This window comes from Channa argus, chromosome 15 (genome assembly GCF_033026475.1).
Source record: "Channa argus isolate prfri chromosome 15, Channa argus male v1.0, whole genome shotgun sequence".
NCBI classification, from domain to species: domain Eukaryota; kingdom Metazoa; phylum Chordata; class Actinopteri; order Anabantiformes; family Channidae; genus Channa; species Channa argus.
The window spans coordinates 10,176,692-10,202,628 of NC_090211.1; the positions used below are offsets into that span (position 1 = coordinate 10,176,692).

At 36.6% G+C, this 25,937-nt stretch overlaps 3 protein-coding genes across 6 annotated transcripts; 1 reads left to right on the plus strand and 2 right to left on the minus strand.

The window, feature by feature from the left end:
• Positions 1 to 192: 192 nt before the first annotated feature.
• Positions 193 to 4,738, minus strand: ubfd1 (ubiquitin family domain containing 1). 3 transcript variants are annotated; one of them, XM_067478221.1, is made up of 8 exons: positions 4,586 to 4,695; positions 2,963 to 3,252; positions 2,651 to 2,859; positions 2,496 to 2,561; positions 2,265 to 2,370; positions 2,077 to 2,159; positions 1,024 to 1,102; positions 193 to 614 (listed from the first exon to the last, which is right to left on the minus strand). In XM_067478221.1, the coding sequence occupies exons 1-7, from the start codon at positions 4,678 to 4,680 to the stop codon at positions 1,070 to 1,072; spliced, it is 882 nt and encodes a 293-aa protein (XP_067334322.1). In that variant the 5' UTR covers positions 4,681 to 4,695; the 3' UTR covers positions 193 to 614; positions 1,024 to 1,069. The 3 variants fall into 3 exon arrangements, with proteins under 3 accessions (XP_067334322.1, XP_067334323.1, XP_067334321.1); XM_067478222.1 differs by lacking the exon at positions 1,024 to 1,102 and having other exon boundaries at positions 2,963 to 3,235; positions 4,586 to 4,738; XM_067478220.1 differs by lacking the exon at positions 1,024 to 1,102.
• Positions 4,739 to 5,932: 1,194 nt separating this feature from the next.
• On the plus strand, positions 5,933 to 15,950 carry LOC137100105 (UNC93-like protein MFSD11). Its single transcript, XM_067477742.1, has 13 exons — positions 5,933 to 6,386; positions 6,829 to 6,884; positions 7,020 to 7,127; positions 7,216 to 7,295; positions 8,393 to 8,489; positions 10,621 to 10,679; positions 10,866 to 11,010; positions 12,055 to 12,104; positions 13,002 to 13,067; positions 13,986 to 14,111; positions 14,190 to 14,364; positions 14,467 to 14,602; positions 15,237 to 15,950. Exons 1-13 carry the CDS (start codon positions 6,204 to 6,206, stop codon positions 15,387 to 15,389), a joined length of 1,434 nt encoding a protein of 477 aa, XP_067333843.1. The 5' UTR covers positions 5,933 to 6,203; the 3' UTR covers positions 15,390 to 15,950.
• A 2,154-nt stretch (positions 15,951 to 18,104) lies between these two features.
• On the minus strand, positions 18,105 to 23,077 carry kdm8 (lysine (K)-specific demethylase 8). Of its 2 annotated transcripts, none has more exons than XM_067477744.1 (8): positions 22,987 to 23,077; positions 21,577 to 22,052; positions 20,718 to 20,890; positions 19,895 to 20,027; positions 19,721 to 19,771; positions 18,572 to 18,721; positions 18,387 to 18,479; positions 18,105 to 18,304 (listed from the first exon to the last, which is right to left on the minus strand). In XM_067477744.1, exons 2-8 carry the CDS (start codon positions 22,027 to 22,029, stop codon positions 18,140 to 18,142), a joined length of 1,218 nt encoding a protein of 405 aa, XP_067333845.1. In that variant the 5' UTR covers positions 22,030 to 22,052; positions 22,987 to 23,077; the 3' UTR covers positions 18,105 to 18,139. The 2 variants fall into 2 exon arrangements, with proteins under 2 accessions (XP_067333845.1, XP_067333844.1); XM_067477743.1 differs by having other exon boundaries at positions 22,891 to 23,061.
• Between the last annotated feature and the right edge of the window lie 2,860 nt (positions 23,078 to 25,937).

Here is a 25,937-nt window from a genome sequence, read left to right on the forward strand (position 1 = left end):
ATCTGTTTACAGTCCCTGGGGGGCTAACTCCAGACCAGGAGCTGAAAAATCCCTGTTCCCTTGAAGTCCCTATGTAACGCAGCAATAATTTAAAGCGTTTTACAAATAAACCTTTCTCTCAATGTGGAAGCCCACAAAATCTGTGCGGATTCAACACTGAACACACAGAACAAACAACAGTAGCAATGTGAGTATATTTCATTAAATAAGTTTTATTTCTTTAAGAATAACTGAAGAAAAGTGTTAGCAATTTCTGTACAATTGTTTCACTGTCTTTCCTTGGATTTTGCTGAAAACGTTGAAAGATCAACAGGGTTGAGAAATGTTATGCTGCCACATAGTGCACATTTAACCTAAAAAGAATATGATTAGTCCACAGGCATCTGTCTGTTTCCTTCAAATATATTCCAAGAAGTTCTGCAATCCTCGTAGTTGACTCCAGTTTGATGCATCATTGGCTCTTTCTCTCAATCCCAGTTCATCATTGTCAAAAAAGAGGCACATTAAAAATACTGCCATTTCCCAAGGACTGTATCTTTGATTGCATCGACAAACTGTCCAGGCACCCAGTAGACCCAATATTGAGAAGCTTCTGTTGGACCCAACTGAAAGGCCTATGAAAGTGGAAACAAATGAAATGGTTTCACATCCCTTTATCGTCTAAAAACCACAAGCCTCTAAAAATCTGTTTCTTTTAACATTCATACAACAATAAAAGAAAATAAACTACACTAAAGCATTTAAAATAAGGTTATCTGAAATAACATGTGAGAAATTTTTGATTTCTGTTACATACAAAGACCTCAAAGTTTGATAAATTAAATGTATAATAGGAATACAACTAATTATTTTGCACATTTCAGCCCACTTACATTACTTCAGTGGATACTCAGCAATGCAAAACAACTCCAACATTCAGTCATGTTGCTGTCCCCTCTTCTGTCAACAGATAACTACTTATGCCCTCTTTTTTTAGCTACACAGCTTGAGTGAAGTATCTCGAAAGAAAAGCTTTGTGCTCACGTTTTAAATCATCATCAATCATTAGTCCTCCTCAAACATCTACTTCTCAGCAGCGGTTCAGTATTGGAATGCATAATCTCTGTATTGTAGGTATCACACATTGATTGAGATAAATAAATCATTTTAAAACTTCCACAATTGTTTGGTCTACATAATGTAGATATGTCTTTCAAGTTCAGTACATAGGAGATGGTGGTAAACATGAACAATAAAAAAACAGGTCAATCGGGAAATTCCTTTACATTTCCACCAATACAATAGCTCATTGTTGACTTGTATGATCAACTTTTTCAGCTTCAAAGTTTTCAGCATTATAACGTGGTCAATATATATTAGAAAGACACCAGATGAAAGGTAATTTTTCTAATTTAGTTTGCTTCACATTCATGCAAAAAGTATCAGCTACAAATTCGAGATATTAAGTTGCATTGGTAAGTAGTTCAGTAGAACATCCCCTTTTTAAGAATAGAGAAGTTATAGAATCCTTATTAAGCAAGTTTTGTTCTATTACGAAAGAAATCTTGATATTCTAGGCACTATCTGATTAAATGAAGTTACTTTTATCAAGACTGTTGATTCTCTGACAATGAAGAACAGAAGTGCCTTTAGACATAAAGGTTAATCTACAGAAAGCACTGACATTTCCCGCTCCACTGCAGAGCCCAACACAGCAAAGCGAGGACCCCATCATTGTGATGAACACACACTACACTCAACAGTGACTTCACTGATCAGATCAGCCTGCTGTTTACTTACAAAAAAGACCCTTTTTACATTAACAGAATTAAACAAAGATCTTTCATTAAAAAAATAAAATAAAATTAATTAAAAAGACCTCTTATACATAAAACATAAGTCAGATTATTGTAACAAATTCAATCACCAACATTTCAGGTCTGCTTCCTCGCTTTCCTCCACACAAATATTGTATGAACTTTACCTTCTTGGTTATGCTCAGTGATATTACTCTCTTCTGGCCTCTGAGCATTTGGCATTTTGATTTGTCATAAAACCGATTAAGTCTGACATACAGGTAGCAGCAAGAACAGTTACCATCATGTGATAGTCCTCATGGCCTTCAATGGGTTCAGACACTACGTTTTTGATGGAGCCCATCGGGACTTTCTCCGTTCGCTCTGTATAGTTGAACACACAAGGATAATAAGGTTTTAAAGCATCATCATCATACAGTATTTATGTCAACAGCAATTTTACCCAAATAGCGCCAGGTGTAGTCTCACCTTTTGTTCCAATCCACAACTGATCTTGTTCAAGTTTGAATGTCAGTCTAACTTTTCCTCCGGACTTGTTAAACATTCCGGATAAAGGCACTGTTGGTAATCGTTCCTGTCAGCAGAACAAAGTAGTTAGTTGCTGTGCCTGGATACATACATTCAACATACATCTGTGACAACAGCTTAGGCAGTTCATAACAAGAGAAAAACAGGGATTGATCTCCTGTTGTCTCTCACCTTTGCTCCTTTAATAGCTGGCATTATGTCATCTGGTTTACCTTTGTCCAAAACTTTCCTGTGTTGCTGAAGTAACAGGGCAAGTTAAAACAGAAATAAAAAAAAACATCCATACTATATTTTACTCTCATCTGCTGGAATGTCATTAATCTTACCTTTTGCCTGCATAAAGGCTCTTTCTTGTTTTCATCAACTTTAACTTCTTGCTGAATGACCTCTTTGGGTGTATTCACAGCTAATACATCATTTATTGTAGATCCTACCACCATTATTTTCGCACCATTTGTAATCTTTATTTCACGTAGCGTCTTGTCCTCTGGAAGCAATCCTTTGTACATCACTTTCTGCATTGCTGGGGGAAGACCTAGGAAAGCAAAGGATAACAGTCATTAACATTTTGAACTTTTTCAGTCACTCTGAACACCCCTCCTAACATTTTCTGAAGGTAAGAAACTGTGACCTCTCACCAGTTAGTGAATGGATCCTCTCTTTTAGTTTGGCTCCGGTGCTATCGACAGGGATTTTTAGATCATATTTATTCTTGTTCCAGATAATCTTCAAGTCCACTCTCTCCTGGTTATCGTCTGAATCATCCCCATTGCTAATACTAGAGTCCTGAGTTGTGGAGTTTCCTGCATCTGTGTGAGAAGTATTTTCTGCTTCACTTTTTTCAGCATCTTCACCTAGGGTTTCTGCTAGTTTTGTCTTTGCTTCACCTTCCATTATGACCTCCTCACTTCCTGCAAGAGCATGAAAACTAGGAATTAAAAAACATATGGTGAAATATTATAGTTACTGGGTAACTGGTTAGTACTTCAAATAGTATATCCCACCTAGACGCAATACGAAGATATAGATTTCTGGCATGTAAAAATGGACAAAGTGTCAAGACAATAAATCCTAAAGGAAAACCGCAGTAGAAAATACAAAACAACAGCCTTTTCGGTGGGAAAACAAAAGACAAACTAATAGCAATGTTTTGACCCTCTCATTTTTTATTTTTCATGCTACAACTGTTACATTAAAGGGAAAATTGGTTTGTGTTGCAACTGGTTTGTGTTTTCTGTTAACATACTGAGGATCTGTTATTGATTTACATATCTAACAGTTTGTAAAGGCTTAGCAATCGAACAGAGCAAATACCAAATTTTGCCAAAAATTAGCAAGTTTTCACAGGAAATTTATGTTTTCTGTTAAAATATCTCATCTTTGAGCACAAAACAAAGGTTTCTTAAGGTTATGTTTAGGCATTCAGACTGTAGGTAGTAACCTTTAAACAAAACCACAACCAACCAACCATCTCTGTTTTTTTATCTATTTATTTCGTAATCAACGACTTCAGCTGATTGTTAATATGTGGTTCGTTTACAGTTTCTATGAGCCTCCTGAAGTATAATACATATATTTTTCCTATTTTTATTGCACTTTTCTGTGTCCTCACACAACAAGAAACATAAAAGGATAAATAGAAGTCAATAGTATAAAGTGTACTAAAAAGTCGAGTTTCGCTTTTCTGCTCACACTGTCTCTCTCGTGGTCTTTCTAGTTCCTTCCAGGGCTTTTTTTTTTTAAATGATTACATTGAGCGAGGGGCTAAATAGTAGCAAACCACGCCTTAACGAAACCGCATAACGTTATGGTTTTAAACGGAAATGTATAATTGTTCGCGCGAAACCAGATACTGTTCGATTAGCGTGACCAGTGATAAAACTGGTTATGGTAACGAAAGATACAGTGACATGACGCTATAATGCTACTTTGTCGTTTGCCTTCATAACTAAACCATATTTAATGGTCTGTTTAATAACTAAAGTTCACACATTCAAACCCGACATTAGTTTAATCTGTTAACATTAACTAACGTTAGATTTCTACAAATCCTGCTAAATATGACGTTAGCAACCGCTAACGTTAGCTAGCTGGTGAACATACAAAGAATAACGTTACGAAGGAACGTAAAGTTAAATTTCACTCCTTTTATAACGTCATGTACTTTCATGAAAATTCGAAACTTGTGCCATTTTCCCAACAGCGGACACGTTCAACCTAAAGATATAAGAGAAATTCTGCTCTATTTGCTCAATACCTACCATCCTGCGTCGCCATGATGATTGTGTACAATCTCTTGTAGGTTGAGGCAAAGAGATTCAACAGAGCAGGATGATAACTGGCATTCAGGGAACATTAGTCCACTACACTAAAGTCATGCTCCGACGCACAATTACGTGTGACAACGAACCAAAAATAAATAAATCATTAATTTTTATATGACGCAAATGTAGTTATACTTTCCACGGCAGAGTTTAAACATTTGTAGTTTCAGTTTACTGAGAGGTGGTCAGCAATACACTAAGCAAAACGCATGCAGCCCTTTGAAAACAACTTGGAATAAAATCTTGTCACAAAAGCAGTTACACGCTTGTCAAAACAGATAGTCTTTCAATCGTATGTAATCGAAAGATCAAAGTTACAGCATTTAGAATCACTGAAAATAACGTGTGGTACGTAAACTCATACGGGGACTTTTAACAAACGCGGAAGTGAGTGGTGGGGAATCCTCTCGCTTTTTAAAGATTATTTGTTGTGTTGGTAAAAAGCAGACACCGATAGGTGGCACATTACTCAGAGGACATCGGTTCCTTATATTGAATGATCTTTGGGATTTAAAATGAAGTGTCGCCAGCGATGGCGTTAATGAAAAACAGCTTTAACATTCTCAAATTAAAATGTAAACTCTATTAACAAAGGCTAAAATGTAAAACTGACACAAAGAAATCCCATTTAGGGCTATATTTCTGTAACTGTGTAAAACTATTTCATATTAAACCGTTCTTTATTTCTAGTCAATGAAAAAAAACCACATAAATGTCTTATTCTTTAAGTAAAAGAAAAATCGTTTTTTTATTTAATTCACTAAAATTATAAATGGCCTGTCACAATAATCACAGTGCGATTTCATATTTGCTTTTCATATTCAGATTCGTTTTTCAAAACGTTGTGTAATCGTTAGAAACTCACAAGATTGTAATACTATTAGAATCCAAACGATTACACACGCGTTAATCAAAAAAGCATAGAAGGACATTGAAATAAAGTCCAACATTACTTGCAGTGATAAACACATTAACGCACGGATAATTAATCCTCCAGAATCATTAAATATAGAAGTTCAACTGTGAAGACTTTCTATTATAACGTTGTACTTTTACTTAAGTAATATTTTGGAAGCAGGACAATTAGCCTACTTGAACAGAGTATTTTTCCCAATAAGTAGGAGATCGTGGAGTACTTCTTCCATTGCCCGGCTCTGAAACCTCTAATAAAGTCCTTGCTGTCTCCAGGACTAGATCTTTTCTTAATAGGAATATAGTCTGATCACCTCTGGACGGCAGCAAAGGAAAATAACTATATATGACCGACAACGGCAGAAGAAGAAGAAGCAGGGGCAGGGGCAGATCATGATCATGTGACGACAGCCATGAGGAAAAAGTCCAAGAAGAAAAAAGAAGACCGCAAAAATTGCTTTTAATTTAAGTCACAAGTTATCATGCGCACTTATTATGGCGGGGAAATGGCTTTATAACAGAATTACACTGTTGCTGTGTGTCCACCTCATTTCTCCTGCTCTGTTCCCGAATTAAACTGTAACTAAACATTTGAGGGCAACTTCACTGGCGCAGATTTCTATGAAGTTGTTGACATGGATTTATGGGAGTTTTATCCGTAGCTCAGCTCAACGTTTTAGCAGTGGCAGTAAAGTCAAGATGGATTTGTAGGACGAAAAAAAAAAAAAAAAAGACCATGGCAGACAGAAGGACATTCAACGTGGTGATATTGGGTGTGGGATTTTTGCTCATTTTCACCGCCTTCACCACATGTGGGAACATTGAAGTGAGTTTTTACACTGTGCCTCGCTCATTTAGTTTGTTTCATCAAAAGCTTATTTTCTGTACTGAGTTGGTATGTTTTATAAATTGATGCAGCAGATTACCTGACTCCCAGCTGTGTAGTACACAGGTTTTTACTATGTTATACCATGTTTCTCCCAGCGTGCAAGTCTAATTGGCCTATTTTTACTATATGGCCTAAACAACAAAGATATTAGTTTCCTATTTTTGTGTGTGTGTGTGTTTGTTTTTTTTTTAGTTTAAAGGTCTCATGAGCATTACAGAATTGGCCATTCAGAGCTGTAAGTCAGCCACATCACCTGTTTCTAATTTTGCCAATGCCAGTGAAATTATGAAACCTAATGAGGGACTCAAGGACATAATTATAATCTATTTTGTGTAGTTTAACCCTGCAAATCGTTTTTTTTTTCCAATCTCATTCTCAGCAAACTGTGGTGAAAAGCCTGGAGAATGGCACTTTCACTGGAAGTGGATACCACAGGTTTGACAGCCGTGTTTTAAAAAAGAAATTACTATTTTAACAAACTATTTAATTTATATATATATTGATATAATACATTGATATAATACACTATTTAATACATTATTTATATATATTACTTTGCCTCCTTTACAGTCTTGGGATCATCTATGGAGTCTTTTCATTCTCAAATTTACTTGCACCAACTGTGGTTACAATTGTTGGACCGAAAATTGCAATGTTTTTGAGTGGCCTACTCTACAGGTAAACATTTTTATAGTAATTTCATCCAGAATGGTGATAAAGATGATGAAGCTGTTGTTTATCACTGTTCCTCATGTTATGTGTCTAGTGGGTACATTGGTGTGTTCATCAGCCCTTCAGCATGGTCCTTTTACTTGACATCAGTACTCATTGGCATCGCAGCAGCCAGTAAGTACCTCTAGCAACAATAGTCTTTGTTTCGTAGACATTAGGTTGCTTTTGAAAACTTTAGCTACTACAATAACTTCTTAAAATATATGTTTGCAGCAGCATGCAAATTATATTTAAGGAAATGATTAATGACTTTATATTAAAATCAGTTAAATATTATATTTTTCCAGGCAAATTCCCCTCAAATAAATGCAAAGTGTAGTTATTTGAATCTCACTTTTGGTTCTGAAGCCATTTTCCATTACCCCCCCAAATATTTTTACGCAGCAGCCTGGCTTATAATGTCAAGAATGATTATTGGTCAGAATGATTATTATTAAAAATCATGCATTTTTAATAATGATTACATATTAGTTAAATTTGTTCATATTTAACAAGACATCTGGAATTTTATCTTGCTTATTTTTGTCAAATTATTAATCATTCATTATTAATGGGATGGTTATTGGTTCTTGAAATAAGCAGTGGAAAATAATAATAAAAAATACTCATAATACAGTATTTGCTCATAATCCAAGGTGACATTTCCAGATCTTTTATTTTTATTCAAATAAATTACCAATAGTCAAATGTAGTTGACTACTTTATTCTGCAGATCAACTAAGGATCCAGTGTCATAACAGTAGTTAAAGATAGTGAGGCACATAAAAGCTGTGACTTGGTTCCTGTTGGTTTTCGCAACAAGCTGAGTTTCTGTCTTAAAAACTAAATAATGTTTAATCGTGCATACAGGGATTATCATGACTGGGATGTGATGATACACATAAACAGTAAATACCAAATTAGAGCATAAATGGGTTAGAAGCTGTGTCTGTAAATAGTGTGCAGCACCTTGAGCTTGACGTTAGTGAAAATACAGAAAAAGCAGCCCTCCGCTGAGCTTTTACTGAGAAAATGAAGAAAAATGATTTGGGGCTGTTTTTAACGCAGCCTGAAATCATTGCACTGTGATGAATTTTTATCATGTCCCCGGGCTACTGTGTGGTTAGATGCATTACTTAGTATCACAGCACACAATTTTTCACTTCATGTGGGTAATTAGCTGACTGGTTAATTTTTTTCCCGAATGACCCCTCCTTCTTGCACTCCTACAGTGCTGTGGACAGCTCAAGGACATTTCCTGGTGGAAAACTCAGAGGCTTCCACCATTAACAGGAACACTGGGATGTTCTGGGCTCTCTTACAATGCAGGTATTCAGCAATAATATTAGAAGCTGATATTTTTGTACAAACTTGTTAAACTTGTTCCAAACTATAACCATTAACTCTCTGCAATACTTAAGTTAAAATTACAAAGCTTAATTTAAGAAGCACAGCATTATAGTACCAGAATTACACAGTATGTGATTCTTTTAAAATATTTAACCACGGCCTTTAGTGTATTAAACAGTATTTTTGTATTGTAAGAATCTAAAAATCCTCCCACCAATTTGCTATCTAAATGCACCCAGGGTTATTCAGTGCATAAAAAAACCAATTCATTATGATCGTTTCTTTTTCTTGTGTTTAATGCAACTATTTCACCTGATCAAAGATAGAATTACACTGCAGTCCCTAAAAAACTGCTGCCTGTATTTTTAGCTTGGTGGGATATTACAGTAAGGTTTTGTTTTGACATATATTTTGTAGGCCATGGTACAAATTGCATTGTCAGTGATTCAATTGTCAGCAAAAACTAAAAACACCCAAGCCTCCTAAAACAAACAGTTGTGCAGGTGAGGGTTTTGTGTTTGGCCCCTTGCACTTGCACACTGGCGTAGAAAACTAATTTGTATTTGTAAAAGTATGCAAATTGAATTAGTATAATAATTACATTGGCTGTCACCTGCGCCAAAGCTCACAATAGGGCATTGCTAATCTGACTCCACAGTGGTGATCTCTGCCACAGTAAACTTATGAATCAGATCTTCACAGCCTGCAGACACACACACTCACACAAACACACACACACAGAAGGCAGTTAATGTTATGTTTTATGAATAACCTCTGTTATCCCTCACTGGTGCCGTGGGACAGAATAATTGCTTATATTACTTTAGTTTAGTTTAGGGGGTATTTAATTTAAGGCATAAATAGTACGTCATTACAGTACTGTACTTTTGAGCATGAATCGCTAATACGCAGCTTGAAAAAAGAATGAAGCTTCCAAAGAGACACGCAGATTTTTGTACTTATACAGTCAGTGTTTGAGCCAACCAAAACCTGAACAGTACTCACGCTTGTCTGCTCGTTCCATCTGTCCAACACAACATCTCTCTGCTAAAATCCAACAGTAGCACTGTGTTCCCTTTTTTTAAATTACACTGACTATCCTAAAAGGTGGAACTTTAAAGGTCAAACTTTTTAACTCTGAAGAGTTTATTACACATAAGTTGTACACAGCAAATCTTAGGGTGTCCCAGGTTAGTTCAAGTAGTGACTGAGGTCAGAGGTTTCACATGCTTTGGTTAGCTTTACGAGATAATTGATAACAGCAGCTGATGAAACGGCCTCACCTCAAGCTCCATTCAGTAGCTGCTGAGAACTTTCAGTAAAGTCATGATCCTTAAAACAGCAATCATTTTCAACTCCAGATTTTGTGGCATATTAGGGACAAAGGAAACAAGCTGTAGACACTATGATGACAACTCATAATCATTTAAGTTAATGTGGTGAATATATTTGCTGATATTCACTTCCAGCAGATACAGAGCATGGACTCATGTTTCTGGTGTATCTGGCAGATGGAAGTCCAATAGTTGCTGTGTTTTTCTTCTGCTTTCTTGGTTCCCACTCTTGGGGGAATTCTTTGGCTCTTTAGCTGCTAAATTCTCCACTGTGTTCCCCAACTAGTCCGCTTTTTGATGCCAAGCAAGTACTGGACATTGGGGCTTTTACATTGTATTGACCGAAAACAGTTCCCTGCTCTGGACAAAAATTAGACCAAGGAAGCAGTGAGAGCGAAACAAAACAGTAAAGACAGGACAGCTTTACAGTGAGCTGAGAAAAGCTGCACATTCTGGTGATAATTCTTACTGTGAGCAATCTCTTTCACATAATCACCTTGTTATTAAATGTTAGATTTAAACTGTCATTAGTTACTTTTAAGTGCTCAACAAAATTAGAAAGATCCACAACTCTGTGACCCTGATCAAAATCAGTCTCATGCCATTTGATTAAAAGTGGCAGATCAGCCACTAAATGAAACTAACCTCACGACTGATTTCTTTAAATTGCATGAACATTCCTGAAGACACAAGGCTTTCATTCAACATCCATAAAACATTGTTGTGTTTATTTGTATGAATGTTGTGTCTGTCATTAACTCATATCTTATTTGCAGCATGTTGTTTGGCAACCTTTACATTTATTTTGACTGGAATGGAAGAACAGTGATACCAGGTAGGGTCAAACTTGAGTAAGTGCTTTAATGACTGTAATAGAAAAAAAAAAGTAGCATGCTGATGAAAGTAAACATCCAGGGGATTAGATGAGTAATTGGCTGTTCTTAATATGCTTCAGCTCAATGTTGTTAATCAATCTTGCGCATTTTAATTAAAGTGGCTTATTTCAATCTTCCTCTCTCAGACAGCAGGAGGAGAAACATCTTTCTGTCTCTGTTGGTCACCTCCATTCTTGGCACTCTCAGCTTTCTGGTGTTGAAAAAGAGACACCGTGAAGAGGAGATGCTCTCTGAAGAGGAAGGGCAGTCACTGCTCTCACCTCGTATGATGTAAACGAATACCCTTGATATAATTGCACCTTTTTCACTGTAGTCTTAAAGAAGCACTCACCTAAAGTGTATACAAATGTCTGAACCACTACAGAAAAGACAAACCAAGTGACAAATTAAGGTTTTTTTTCATACAAATACATTGGCGTAAACATGACAGGAAAAGAAAATGTTTACTCGCTTGCAGTTCGGACAAACAAACCCAGAAATTATTTTTATTTATTTATTTTTTAACATAATTCACCCTGGACTTTTCCAGGGGTTTAAGATGCCTTACCACTGCAGTTCATCTGTCCTTCACAAAAATGACTGAGCATTTTCCCTTCAGATCTCTGCAATTGTGAAAGAGTCAAGCCTATTTATAGCACTTAATACCAGTAGGGTGCAATCAAGCAGATCTGAGCAGCTGGGATTGACACTTTCTCTCTGAGTGACACTGGTTAAATACCCTAACCTCTTCAGGCATGGCCCTCCGCATTATTTTAAACATTTGAAAATTTCTATTACTTGAATCTGGACGATGCTTGAATAACGTCATAAGCTGAAATAAAAATGTAGCTGCAATCAAAGACCACTGAAAGTCATAGGAAAAGTACAAGACTAAAGAAAATAGAACATTTTAATACTAAAGATGTCAGCTTTGTGAAAAACCCGATGAGACTAAAATTAGATGATCATATATAGAACTGACTGAGCGTGTTTTTGTTTGTCTTGCGGCAGCAGATTGTGTTTAGGATCTATTTGGGTATCTGTTAGATGCACGTGTTTGATCCTTGCTTATTGGCTGAGTTTGAGTGCACAACGCCAGCAGCATAACAAAGAATCCTATAGGGAGCCATCAGTTTCCATGAAAGAGCTGTTCTGCACTCTGTTGGGATTTTGAGGACGTCTTGTGATCTCAACGCAACAAAAGCGTATTGATTTGCAAATGATAATACCTGTTCTTCACTTTAGGAAAGTTGTATTATTGTTTGTGTATACTGTTTGTTTTTGTTGGTGTATTTCTTTGTGGAAATCATAATTAACTTGTTTTCTGATGTTTAGGTATAAACACAGAGCAAAAACGGCCATGCAGGATGTCAAGCTAGAATTGCGTAAGTTTTATTTAAGACATTAAGTGCCTGTTTGATACTGTGTGTTTGTATTATAAACTGTCCAATTTGATATCTATTCACAACAATCCACCTCCATGTTTTAGATATTTCAGTGTGTATCATAGTGGAGGACTCGCTGACATTGCTGTTCCCTTAATCATGGTACTAGCAAGGATCAAAACCGTACAAGTGTGTTGTACAATCTGAGACAGAGACTTTTAGATCTGATATAAGAATAACAGGGGGAAAAAAAGCATTCTTTGCCACACTGCAGGTGACCTCTAGTTCACCATATTTCACTGCTCTTAGTCTGAAACTAGTTGCTAGTTTTGTTTTTCTTCAAGTGAAAATTGCTTTCATGTGGATAAAAATCTTCTAGCATTACGAGAATACACAGAGACTGTCGGGGCGAGAGTTTAATTCAGATTATATCTGTTTGTCAGCTGGAAACCGCTGCACTAGCACCTGCCTTCAGTGCACCCTGAAGTTGTTTGGTTGATCGGATTGCTTTTTGTCTTTGTGTGGATCTTGTGTATGCATGTAGATTTGTGTACACTTGCCTTAAAGGTATCAGGTGTATCAAAGATACGCGCTGATTTATGTCAAGAAAGGGCACCCAGGCATATATAAACAAACCTGGTGGGAGTTCGATTTTTAAAAGGTGAATTTCCAAAAGCGCCCGAGTGAGAGTCTCTCTTATTATTCACCTGCATTGAAATACAGCTTTTTGGTTTATTGAACCTTGATTTTCCCTACGTTGTCTGTGAAAATGTGGACTTAAGATCTACATTTTTCATCTGAGCCCCAACATGTGACAGGTAAAGGAGATGTATTAGTCCTGTAAATGTCTCCTTCATTACCAATTCAAATCAGTGCATTATGTCTCATCCTCTTCAGAAACCATCCTGCAACTTGTGAAGACTAAAACTATACTGCTCCTGGCTCCATGCATGGCATACAGTGGTAAGTTCTAAGGAAATGCATTAAAGGAATAGGGAGCTGGTCCTAAAAGAAACTTTATTGCTATTTATCCATATGGAAAAAACTAATTTGTAATTTGCAGATTTAAACATTTGGGGTATTTTTGCAGTTGAAAGTTTTGGGACACAAATTATTTGATATAAAAATCAATTCTAAATTGTGGATTCTGTTGCTCTGTGTGTGACTCACTCAGTGTTTCTTCAATTGTCACGTGTTGATCCCAGCATGGATCATTTTTGTTTTTGTCTATGTTGTTTTGAAAGAGGCATGGTATTAAGAAATTGTTCCACAGATTCTGAGAGATCCTGAAAGAAGCAAGTCGTAGGTAATAATGATCAAAATGGACATAAATACACAGACTGTCACACATACACATGTGGTGACCATTTATTAAAGGTCAGTGCTGCCAGTAACAGGTCTAAAGGCTTTAACATTAACTAACAACATCTTACGAAGGGTAAGTGGAGCGAAATATAGGGTCTCTGTTGTTTTTTCCTGTTGCATAATCTAGGAACCAAGAGAGACTGGGATTGTGGTTATGACCTGGTCATATGTTAAAAAACTGGTAGATCACATCCCTCCGCTGTAGCTAAAAGGAACGGAAACATGAAATTTGTAAAAAAAAAAAAAAGCACGGTGACTTTGATACATTCAGAATTGATAAAGCCCAGATCGACAATTGAAGCTTCAGTCTTAGGTAAACGTGCAGGTGAAATAGATTTTTAGACGCAATGAAGGCTTGTGAACTGTGGCCGTTATTTCTGACATTGTAGTTATTTTTATTCTGAATGACTAAAAACATGTTCTATATGCATAAGTAGCTCTCATGTTTCAGTTAAGACCAGCATGAAAGATCCCTAACTTTTATTTAAATAACAGGATGTCCTGCTTATTCTCCAGGCCTGGAGCTATCGTTCTACAGTGGAGTGTATGGGACGTGCATCGGAGCTACTACACAGTTTGGAGAAGAAGCTAAAGGCTTGATTGGAATCTCTGGGATCCTGGTAGGCATTGGAGAAATAGTAGGTGAGTTTTTCTTTCTCTCGTTGTATTTGAGTCGATAAAGGTCATTGAGTTCATGTGGAGGTTGTCCTTTCCTGTTAGGTGGAGGCTTGTTTGGGTTGCTGTGTAAAAACAATCGCTTCAGACGGACCTCTGTGGTGTTTCTGGGGATGGTCGTCCATTTCGTTGCTTTCTATTTGATCTTCCTCAGCATTCCAGATGATGCTCCCGTCGTCTTTAAAACCACTACTCAGAAAACCTCATATCTAAGTCCAAGGTAGTTCTTCTCTAATAATTTAACAGCCAGGATGGAAGCCCATCAGGATGGCCAGTCGTGACTCGGTTTTACTTTAATAAGAACTATTTTTTTCTTTTGCAGTGTATCCATTGCCCTGCTGTGCAGCTTCTTGCTTGGACTTGGGGACAGTTGTTTCAACACACAGCTGTACAGCATATTAGGCCGCGTGTATGCTGAACAAAGCACGCCTGCTTTTGCCATCTTTAAATTCATCCAGGTAATCCCATGTTGCCAGTTCTCAGACATTGTTAGCAGAGCAGAGGAAAGCCGGGTTAAAATGTTGTCTTGTCAAGTGTGAAATAAATTCACCTGAAGCCCCATTAAAAAAGAAAAGCAAAAAGACTGACATACACTTCTTGATCTCTTTCCTTTTCTTTGCTGCAAAATTGCTCTCTATCTGAAGAATACCCTAAGAGTTCTGCTCTTTTCCTTAAATGTTTTTTAAATATTAAAATGCAAAACCCTTTTTAAGATGCATTAGATTAGACTAGATGTACTGCATTAGAACACAGTACAAACATACTACTACACTATAATAAACAGAATATGCCATTTGGTAATAGATTCATTTGTCTTATGCATAAATTAACTGCACAAAACCGTTCAAGTTCTCTTACAGAATATGTAAAGTAACACTCCTCAGTTATTTTTGTTACTTCTGATGATGAAAGAACTATTTTACTAGATGACTATGCATTAATATTATGTTAGATTTATGGTTAAGCTTGCATCTCCTTCAATGCGATTTCAGTGTAGTGTACAAATGTTCTTTCCTACAGACCAGGGGTTATTGGTAGCAGAGGTTTGGTGTGGGAGTAAACCACAAACTAAAATCTATTATCTGTTGTCAGTCTGTTTTTGCAGCAGTGGCGTTTTTCTACAGCGGTTACCTCGCGTTGATGTGGCAGCTGCTGCCGATGGTCATACTGGGCTTCACAGGAACACTCTGCTTCTTCGTGGTGGAAAGAATTCAGATTGTCTCAGTAGATTTTCAGGAATTTTAGAAGGAAGACATTTTGATATCAGGATGGATTTGTTTTATGCAAGAGAAACCTGGTGGGAGGAATGTGGCTCATTATAAAAACAATTTTGCATCTTTTATTTCGTTAGAGGTTATTTTAAAACTTTTTTAAAAAATTATAATGCACTTAAATGAGCTGGATTAAGAAAAGCTGTGAGTGGTATTCTGTAGTTATCAATCTGCTTGTATTGTGTCTATTGCACATGTAGTTTAATTACCCAATGCTGAACTGTAATAATCATTAATCATTAATGTTGTTTCTCCTACACTGTTGGACTGTAAAAATTAACTGCACACCTTATACCAAACCTATCTTTACTCCATCCAATTCAGGTTTGTCATTTAAAACTGATTTTAAAAAATTTATTTTACTACTTTTAAAGCTTTTTGTAGTTTTGTAAAATGATTAAGAGTTTGATTAAAATAGTGTAGAAAAAATAGTGTTAACTAATTGACAATCTTATACCATTTTTGTACATTTTTATTTTGTCAGTGTTTTCCCTAATTTTGTGAACATTTGATAAATAAAGTTCTATGCATTTTCCATTTAGTGATTTCATCAAAAGCAAGCAGAAGTAATTGTAATTTAAATGCTGCTTATGCAAAGGCTTTTATATTAGCTAAGGCTCTCTAACACATCAGCCAACATGCTTTGAAAGCATGGGCTTCCTGAAGCTGTGACTTGTTTCAGGGAACAGCTTCACTGAATTATGTAGATAATACTACACGTTTTTACCTTAGTTTGTGTCTTAGATTTGCTAGTTTTAGGGTTTCACAACGTAAACTTGGCCAGTAAATGCAGTAGCCACTTTGTTGTATCACAAAACAAGATAAATCTAATGGATTTATTCCTAATTTGCCAGGTTTATTTGAAAATCCATAAGACCATTAATCAAAAGAGGAGCTAGAGGAGAGGGGTCTAGGTGGAAGAGAAAGGGTTATAGGCCCAGAAGTCCCACATTACTTCACTGGTAATTGAGTATTGATTACATTAATAAGAGTAAGCAGTTTTGTGTGATCTTAAGTCAATTGTGCCACTTACCTGACAACAACAAAGTACTGATGGCCAAAGTGAAGTACAGGCCACTTACTCACAGATTTAATTTCTGGTGGGGTTCATTTTATTGGTATAGAGATATAACCTATAAGTAGAATAACTAAGACTGGATAAGTCTATTACCTGAACACTGGCATGCATCAGCTTATTAATCTGTTCATCATTACTGAAAACCATAATTGTAACAACACCATCTGTAACAGTGATTCTTAATCGTAGTAATTCTCTGAAAGATCTCAAGTAAATTTATTGACGTTTAACATTTAATGGCTATCAGCAAATTTAGTGCACTTATAATCACCTATGGATGTTTAATTCCAAAATTAATCACACTTGGACTATTTATAAAACTGCAGAGACAGACAAAATGTATCAATGTATGTAGGCATTTACTAATCATTATTAATGTATCTAACAAACTGACTTACTCTGCTAAGTTGCCCTAGTCAGGCTAACTTAAAGAAGAACTCTATGTATTTTTACTTTTTTTCTCAATTATTAGCCTTAGTAGATGCTACTTTATGTACGTTCAAATAAATCCAATTATATATATGTTGGAGCATCAGAACATATTTGCAAATTCAGAAAATGGGGAATAGTGAGTTATCAGCAGCTGCACGGCCAGCAAACTAAGCTGTTTGTTGCACCTAAAAATACAGTTTGTGCTGCAGTTTGATGACAGAAATTCTGATCTCCACTATGAACTACTACTAAATCGCCCGTTTAAGCCACTTTCTCCCATTTAAAGCTGCCATTTCTTTATTCATTCTGAACATCTCACTAATCTTTATTTTATAAAAATCCTTTTCTTGCACTATTAAAATATTCTCATAGCACTCAGAAATATTCCATCTTGTACAGCCTTGATTTCCCAAAACACTCCTTTAGCTGACTGAATTTGGTTGAAAAGCAGATCAGATACACTATTTACATCAGTGCTTAGCTACTTTATCCTCACATATTTCATGGATCTAATTAGCAGGCTTGATTGAAAAGGACCTGTGGGATACACGGCTCAGGCTTGTCAGAGGTCTGAAGTCTGAAATGGAGCACTGCGGTCTTTGTACCTTACAGTACATGCGTGGTACTGTCAGGTTACTTAACCAACAAGACTTGTAGTTTCAAAGTCTGTCTGCACCCAAACATTAGTTCATTTATTAATTTTAACCTGTGTGACCTGGGTGATTGCCTCACACTGTCAGTTTAACCAGACAGCTTTGATTAGTGCCATATTTTTGTATCTGTAGCTCTCTAAATTTGAAAACTAATTTCCATGAATTATTGAAATCACACATCCAATATTTGAATATGGTTGAGAACACAATAAATTAAGCCAATTTCAAAAGAGAAACAGAAGCTATCAAATTAGATGACAACACTCTGCAAATTATACATAGGACGAAGAGAACAGTTTTAACTTCTCATGCGTTTTTTTCTTCCAGCTTCACACGCGATAGCTGTTGTTGTTGCAATAATCAGCAGCACCATTAAACTAATCATTCAGCAGTGTGTGTTCATTGTTCATGGATCAAAGGTTTGTTTGATCAGCAGTTGTCCTAACATTTATGAGAATTACCCTCACATTAGTAAAGAACTCTGGTTTAATTTCCCTCCGCAGCAGTACAAAGCTGATCTCACAACTACAAAATTAATTATGTTTTATTATGGATGAACAATCATGACCACCAGAAGCTGACAGAGAAGCTGAGTTCCAAGGCTCTGACATAATGCCAGTGTTGGACAGGAATGAACAGCACATCTCCAGGTCTTAACACACATTCGAGATATGGAGCCTTGGCAAACTCTGGGAACTGCTCGATGTCTGGATTCTCCACCTCCACCTGCATTGGAAGAAGTCTGAATTGGAAATACTGCATATATTTGAGAGTATAAAGTACCAACTCTATGAACTGTCAATCCCACCTGACTGGTATTGTGAAGCAGCTGCGATTGATGAGGGTACAGCTTGTCTGTGTCCTCTGGGGAATATAGGCGAATGTATTTGCTGCCCACAACCTGATGTATATACACAAGAAAATCCAATGTCTGAGAAACCAGCGGGATCTTTGACTTTAGCAGAAATCATAAAGCAGCAAGGCCATCGTCACCTGAGCCAGGAGGTTCTGTTGAGGGTCTTGGTGAAGAGGAGACACTGTACCTCCAGGTCCAAACCATGCATTTACAGTAATATTGTCTTCGTCTCCCTCACCAAGGCAGCAATAATCAGGGAGGCAGATGTCTTCCTTCAGCTCTGGTATCTGAGGTAAAATTAAACTAAATATTAAATACAATACAAGGCTAAATATACGGAATAGAATTCTGCTTTAACTGTTTCAACAGAAGATGTTTAGAAGCAAATATCTATTTTTGAATTCTTTTTTCTCATGGTATTTTGGGTATTGTCAGTATATCCTCAGGTTGTTCTTGTCAGTATGATGATGTTTACTATTATTTGTATTTTAGATATTTTGCATCTCTTATAATTTATTAGCAATATTTATATATGGGATGTTTAAAAGCAGCTTACTCTGTTGTGTTTCTAATGTTATGTGACTAAGGACTGTAATGGCTATTGGGAATGTTCCCATGCAGTGGTTTCTCTACCACCACTGATTCTTATTCCTCAGTGTAACATATAGGACGTAAAGTAGATTTCTGTCAAACTGAAGTAATTTAGAAAAATCATTTACATTTTAAGCTAATGAAATCCATAATACAGTATATGCTATTTGATTTCTATTTCAAAATCCCTCTTTGGAGGGAATTATTGTTGTTATATAATATTTTAAAAAATAAAACAATTATTCTTAAGGAAAAATTAAATTATATAAATATCCATTTGAATTATCAAGAGAAAAATGTTTGAGGAATTTCATTTTTGTAGGTAACAAAGTAGCCATAAAGTCCATTCCAAGCTACACATAATTAAACTGGTGAAAAATTAAAGATAGTGTGTGAAAAATGTGAATCCATGATGACTACTCATTTCACTTCATTCAGATCTAACAGCTCAAAAAACATGTTTTAGCTTGACAAGGTGACCTTTTTGTAAAGTTCAATCCAGACGTAGTATTGACTCCTATGGTAAAATTAGAGCTATAAAGTCAATACTGTTCATACCTATGTGGTATGATGATGACAGCTGGAAAAAAAGAGTTTATTCTTCCTGGTGCTGAAAATATCTTCTGAATAATCAATTGGAAAACAGGAAAAACTAACACAGTACTTTTATAATCACTTCCTAGGTGCAACCATACCTGATCAAAAAGCTGGTGCTGAGCCAGATAACCCAAACCTTTCGCTCCACCCTGGGTGATTTTGATTTGCGGAGAAAAATATAGGAAAACACTGTTAGGATCATGTAAAGGAGTCTTGTGTCTCTTTCTTCATTTCAATTGTGCAACAATAAGACCTAATGAGGATGCACTTACTTTATTTAAAATATATCGATCAATAAATTCATTGACCGTGAGCAGTGTTTGTGACCATCCCTCATCTGTGTACCTAGACCCCACCTCCACAGGAACAGTCCGACAACCAGCCACAGATCTCAAGTATTCTATGCTTCGCAGAGGGAGAAAATGAATGAATTAAACATAATTAAATGCTACGTCATAAACTTGCTCATCCTCCCTCACTGCATTAAAACATGTCACGTGTGCACTTTTGGATGAGCTCCTCCAACATCAGAGCTGCGAGCTGGCTGTGCATCAAATATCAGAGCAAACTGTCTGCTGTTGGCAGGGAAGGAAATTCTTAAATGGAAAGGCAATATATCAGACTTTGCCTTACAGTCAGGAGTCAGGGGTAACCAACCAACCTTGTTGTTCCTGCTAACCCGCATTTTAATGCAATTATTAGGACTGAAACTAACATTATATATCTCATGGCTGTTATCAAACTGATGTAAATTGTATGTTACACTTCAGTGGTCCTTAAGCACCAGAGTCCTGAAGGTTTTCTGTGTGCTCAGCTGAATAAGTGCACTCAGCTGGCCACACAAGTGTAAATCAGTCTGATTACATGGTCAGACCAAATAAGGTTCTAAATGAAAATTTACCACCAGACTTTTTTACTGTGAAGTACTGAATACAACTTACACATTAATAGTGATAGGTGGAATCCAAATATGAAAAATTGTATAATTGGATATTATTATGCAAAATGATAATGATGGTTGACACCATTCTTTTTTATACAAAGCTGCAAATAGCTACATACAATTCCCCAAGAAAAAAAAAGTAAACATCAAACCTCCAGGGGTGCTGATTGAGGGCGGGCCAGTGGTCAATGATCCCTTCTAAAATCACTGGTTTGAGGGGAAGCAGGTAGTTTGTTTGGAAGCTCTCCAGTGATGGACACTTTATCCTGGGAACCGCAAACTCTTGCTTGATCACAGGAAGTTGTGGGCTCTCGGTCTTTATTCTCTGTTAATGAGCAAAGTAATTTTACAAGTTAAAAGGAAAAAAGATTAATTATAATAACAGATAACTGATTTATTGTTCAAGTCATTTTTTTTAACCAAAAGTGCTATTGTAAATGTAAATAACTCTTTCAGTGTTTATTTAGCTGTGGGCAAGTATTTAAGCGTGTGAATATGTTGCAGTATTTTGGCAAAGAAAATGCTGGAAAAAAACCCTGCTAACACTGCCCAAAACTGTCCATCTGAATTTGGTGGCATGTAAGCAATCAGATATGTGAGTGTTGTTTGCACTTTACCTTCAGTGACATCTGACATCGTTGCTCTTGCAACAAAGGAAATACTAATAAAAACTCTGAAAGCCTAATTTTTAAATGTCCTTGTTGTTTACTGATTGCTGCAAATGTTGAATAATAAGTAAATTAACCAAAAAGAACAATATCATGACAGCATGCACCACTTAGTGATCTGTGAAATTAGACACTGCGAACAATCTTTGATTATAACAATAAAAATATGTTTAGGCAATTATTATTGAGCAATTTCTTTTTCTTCAGAACAATTTTTCTATAAAGGATCACATTCCTACTGCATAAACTTCAAAAACTTTCATGGATCTACTAGCATGACAGATAGATTATGATGAACTATAATATACTTAAAATTACGTATTTTCAACAAAAGACCAGTTACCTTGACTTCAGCACGATCAGTATCATCTTCTTTAGACAATTTCCTGACTTCACTTTGCAAAATCCGAACAATAACTTGAAGTATATTATCCATGATAGCTGCGCCCATTAGTAAGCCCATGTCACAAGTCCTTACAGCCTGCAGGATCTCATCTCCAGATGGATCTTCACGACACAGTGAGGCCACTTTGAATAGGCAGCCATAAGAATAAACACGTCTCCATTCTTTGTCCACATGGCGCCATGTTCCTGTATTAAGTTTTTCCCATGAAATATCCAAAATGATCTGAGCATAAAGCATACGGGTGGCACTTGCAGTGTTGCTGTACAGCTGCTGCCTGGCCCGTTTCAGCATCTCCAACACACTTGACTCCACTCTGGCATTGAACTGTAGTGAAAACTGTTCCTCATTAACAGGCAGAACAGCAGAGATTTTTGACCACACCATAGCCATTGATGAGAAGGTCTTTATTTATGCTGTGGGAAAGAGCGAAGGTTTGTCAGCAAAGCACATTTTAAAGCTGAAACCCTGACAATAAAGAACTTCTCATTTAAACCTAAATCTTTTACCGCAGTGAAACAGATTTTCTAGTTGGCAACTACAAAATGCAGGTGACATCCTAAGTCAAAACTGTGATTGTGACACATGGACAATGCGAGGGCTCTGTGTAGTAGGAGATGATACCAAAGTATGGGGCGGCCACCTTTAAGCACCCAACTCATTTGAGCACAGTCTTTTAAACTTTAAACAGAGGCAAAAGAATAGGTGGCACGTGGGGAAATCATCAGATATGACCCTGAAGTGACCTTTCTGCTGAGCACAGAGCTTTAAACATCTGTGCAATGTCGGATTTGAAAAAAAAAAAAAAAAAAACAGCAGAAACTTCAATTATGTGGGATGTTTGGGGAATTAAGCCCCAGCGTTCAATTTTATTAAGAATGTAATTAAGGAAGATGGGCAGAGTGGAGCTTCACTGAAAGTGCACTTCATCTATTTTTTATTCGAGGCAGTCAGATAGTACTATGAAGGACAGTACTGTGCAGCTGCGACTTTCTTTTATTTTTCATGCAACCTCACAGAATTAGGATGCCCCTAAAAGTATGGGTTAGTTTATGCAAAACTGGATCTTAATAATATGTTTCTAAACATTACAAAGTTGAATACATCCAACCGCACATACAGTTACTGAGACAAGTCTTCACTGTACAAAGTATATAGATCTGTAACTCGAATGGCAGAATTTAAAATAACTTCTAACATATAGCATAAATAAAATTACCGCAGGTATGGAGATTTAACAAAGCTAATATTTACCGATAACTCGATTCAACCGATGCATTTGTAAGCGCTGCTAGCTAGAGTCGATTCAATTATATTAGATGCTGTATTTATTTTTGTTACGGCATTTACCCAGTTATTTCCATATATTCTGCGAAAGAAGAGACTGTCGCTAACTGCTAACCAAGTAGCAACAACTCAATGTAAAAAAGTCTGCTTCCGGTGCGACGACAAAAACACACCGTAAGACAACTCAGACACTTGAAAGCGTTGGTTCCAAGTTATGATCGTGGTGTCCAAAAATAAAGTTACTGCCTCCTAAGATCGTTTAAAATATGTAAGAACGTTCTAAATAAAATGGTAGCAATTTAAAAGATGTGAATGTTTTATGTAAAGGTTATTATTTGTAGCACGATCTATGCTTCGCTTTCACTCATGTAGACTACATATATACATGTTCAAACCTATGAAATATGGAGTAAAGCCAAGATTTCAATAAAGTGAATGACACACACACAGAGGGATTTTTGTATTTCTATTCTTGTTAAGAATATTAGTGGCATACAGTTATGCAGTCCATAGCCCCATACCCTAACACTAACCCCTCATAAAGACTTTAAAACTTCTTAAGACAGTTAAAACGTTCTTATGCCAAAAGGTCCTAACTTAAAAAAAACCAAAACTTTTTTTGGCTCCAACTAGGTAATATTTACGTGCACACACACACTCACACACACACACACACACACACACACACACACACACACACACACACACACACACACACACACACACACACACACACACACACACACACACACACACACACACACACACACACACACTACAAATCACAAGCACACCTGTTCGCCATGTGTTCCCAGTTTCCTACTGTGTATACAGTACACCCTCCTCTGCTCCACTCCTACACAGTCGCATCTGTCCTTTTAAACAAATCTTTATTGAATTTTTCATGAACAATATTAAAATGAAAAAAAAATAAACATAATACAATAAACTTATATTTCACACATAATACCAAGATCCATCTGTCCACAACCTCTTATCTTTCTAGCTGCATGAAAGCAAATTCTCTCTAATCGTCTTTCTTTTCTGATTATCAACCAACTGAAGAAAATCTTAACCAGTTAAAATAAATCAGTTAGAGCACAGCCTGATTTAGATATAGGCCTACACTGACATACATACACTAGAGTAAAAATAAATAAAAGGTAACAGTCATTTTGTGGCATTGAGACAATTCTTTCCTCATATAAACAGGATAATTCTTAGTCAAACATTTGTCCTAACATCCCCTTTTCATTGCTCCTGCTGCTCAGAAAATTTTATGTAAATGTAGATATTCCTAGAAAGCTGATTGATATGTATCTGCTCATGCGAAGCTAAAACAATAATTGGGTTTGTCTTTTTGATGTCACACAGTGATATTCAAGTTTTTTTGTATTCAATCACTTGTTTGGGGGATGGGGGTGGATAAGAGCCTGAACAAACATGATAGGAAACCTTCAGCAGGGAAATCCAGACTTTATAGGCACAATACACAATTATCAAATGTCAGACACTCTGAAATTCAAATAATCTCAGTGTAAACCATGCAGCTGTTCCTGTATGTAAAGCAGACGGAAACAAAAGAGAGACAGCCTGCTTTTCCAGGAATCACAGGGGATTTTAAAATGTTTCATGCATTTCTCTTCATTCTCACTGTGTAAACAGTAGAATTCTCGGGGCTTGATCCATTGTTAACTTTCTTGTATGGTGATGGGAAATTGCCAAGGAGTCTTCCTAAATGACGAGATGGATTGTCTCCACCCTCAAACATGTCCAGGTTTGTAGCCTGATTGTAAATGTCATTTATTTTCTGAGATGTCACTTTTATATTAGGGTTAATGACATTTGCTTTGGCGTGTTCGTGCACATTTAATTTCATCTCCATCTCCGTTCAACCCCAGGCCTTCTGCCTGTTTACAACTTCGTTAATGAAAATAATTTGCATACATAATTGGCTGTTTAATTCTTCTTATTTAAGTGTGTTACATTTTCCTTCTTATGTTTGTTTTATATCTTGGTTTGTCATATCAATTTTCTTTTTCCTCTGATGGCTTCTTTTATTTGTTTGTCAGTAATGTCAATGCTGTTGTGTCAAACCTGTGTTCATGATCTTGTAAGAATATTGGTAAAAATGAAAAAAATGAATCTTTCACTCTTTTGTTGTTTTTGGTTTTACCGTAGTGGATTTCAATGTGTGCAGTAATGGAAAATGTAAACTTAAAAAAAACAAATAAAACAAAATACATTTTTCTCTTGCATGCCCAAATGTAGAAATATGACCCATAGAAGTATGTTGCCAAGTAGTGTCCCTATGACTGTAGGCAAACTGCACCTCTTCATCATCGTGGTTACAATAAGGAACAAAAAAGGTTTAGGGAAAGATTACAGTTCTGGGGCAAAATAAGAACTTTGTTAAAAGGACCTTTGTTGTCTTAATAATGATAACAGACATGCATTTAAGGCTATTTTTAGGAGAAATGACAAGGACTATTGAAATTAGAAGCATATGAGACATCCTGTCAAAATGCTGTGTTTTGTTGACCCACTCATCCACCCGGACCATAAACACTCTTGACACATTTCTCCTTCACTCCCACTAGTGGTTGTCTGTGAAAAAAAATACAGCATGCGTCGTAATAAGATGCTTGACCTAGGTTCAATTTTCAATTACTGTGGAGCCTGCATTACAGTGAAAATAAGTCGGCGGATAGTGTTAGTGCCTGTCTTGATGTAATGTAATGAATAGGAACCTGACCTCAGCTGGTCAGACAACCCTGTGCTCATTATTGTGTGGGAGGTTCTGGGAGACAAACCTCACACCATGATCTCAATGCTCTGTTTGTGTACCTCTGTTCATGTGAATGGTTGGAGTAGGGTTTAGTCCCAGCAGGAGAGGCTAATGTATTATTCAGATGTCTCTAGTTGTAAGATGGTGTGGGGGGTACAACGGAGGTCAGAGCAGAGCTCAGCAGTGTTGTTCCTCCCCGTGCTGTCAGCGCTCACTTGGCCTTCCT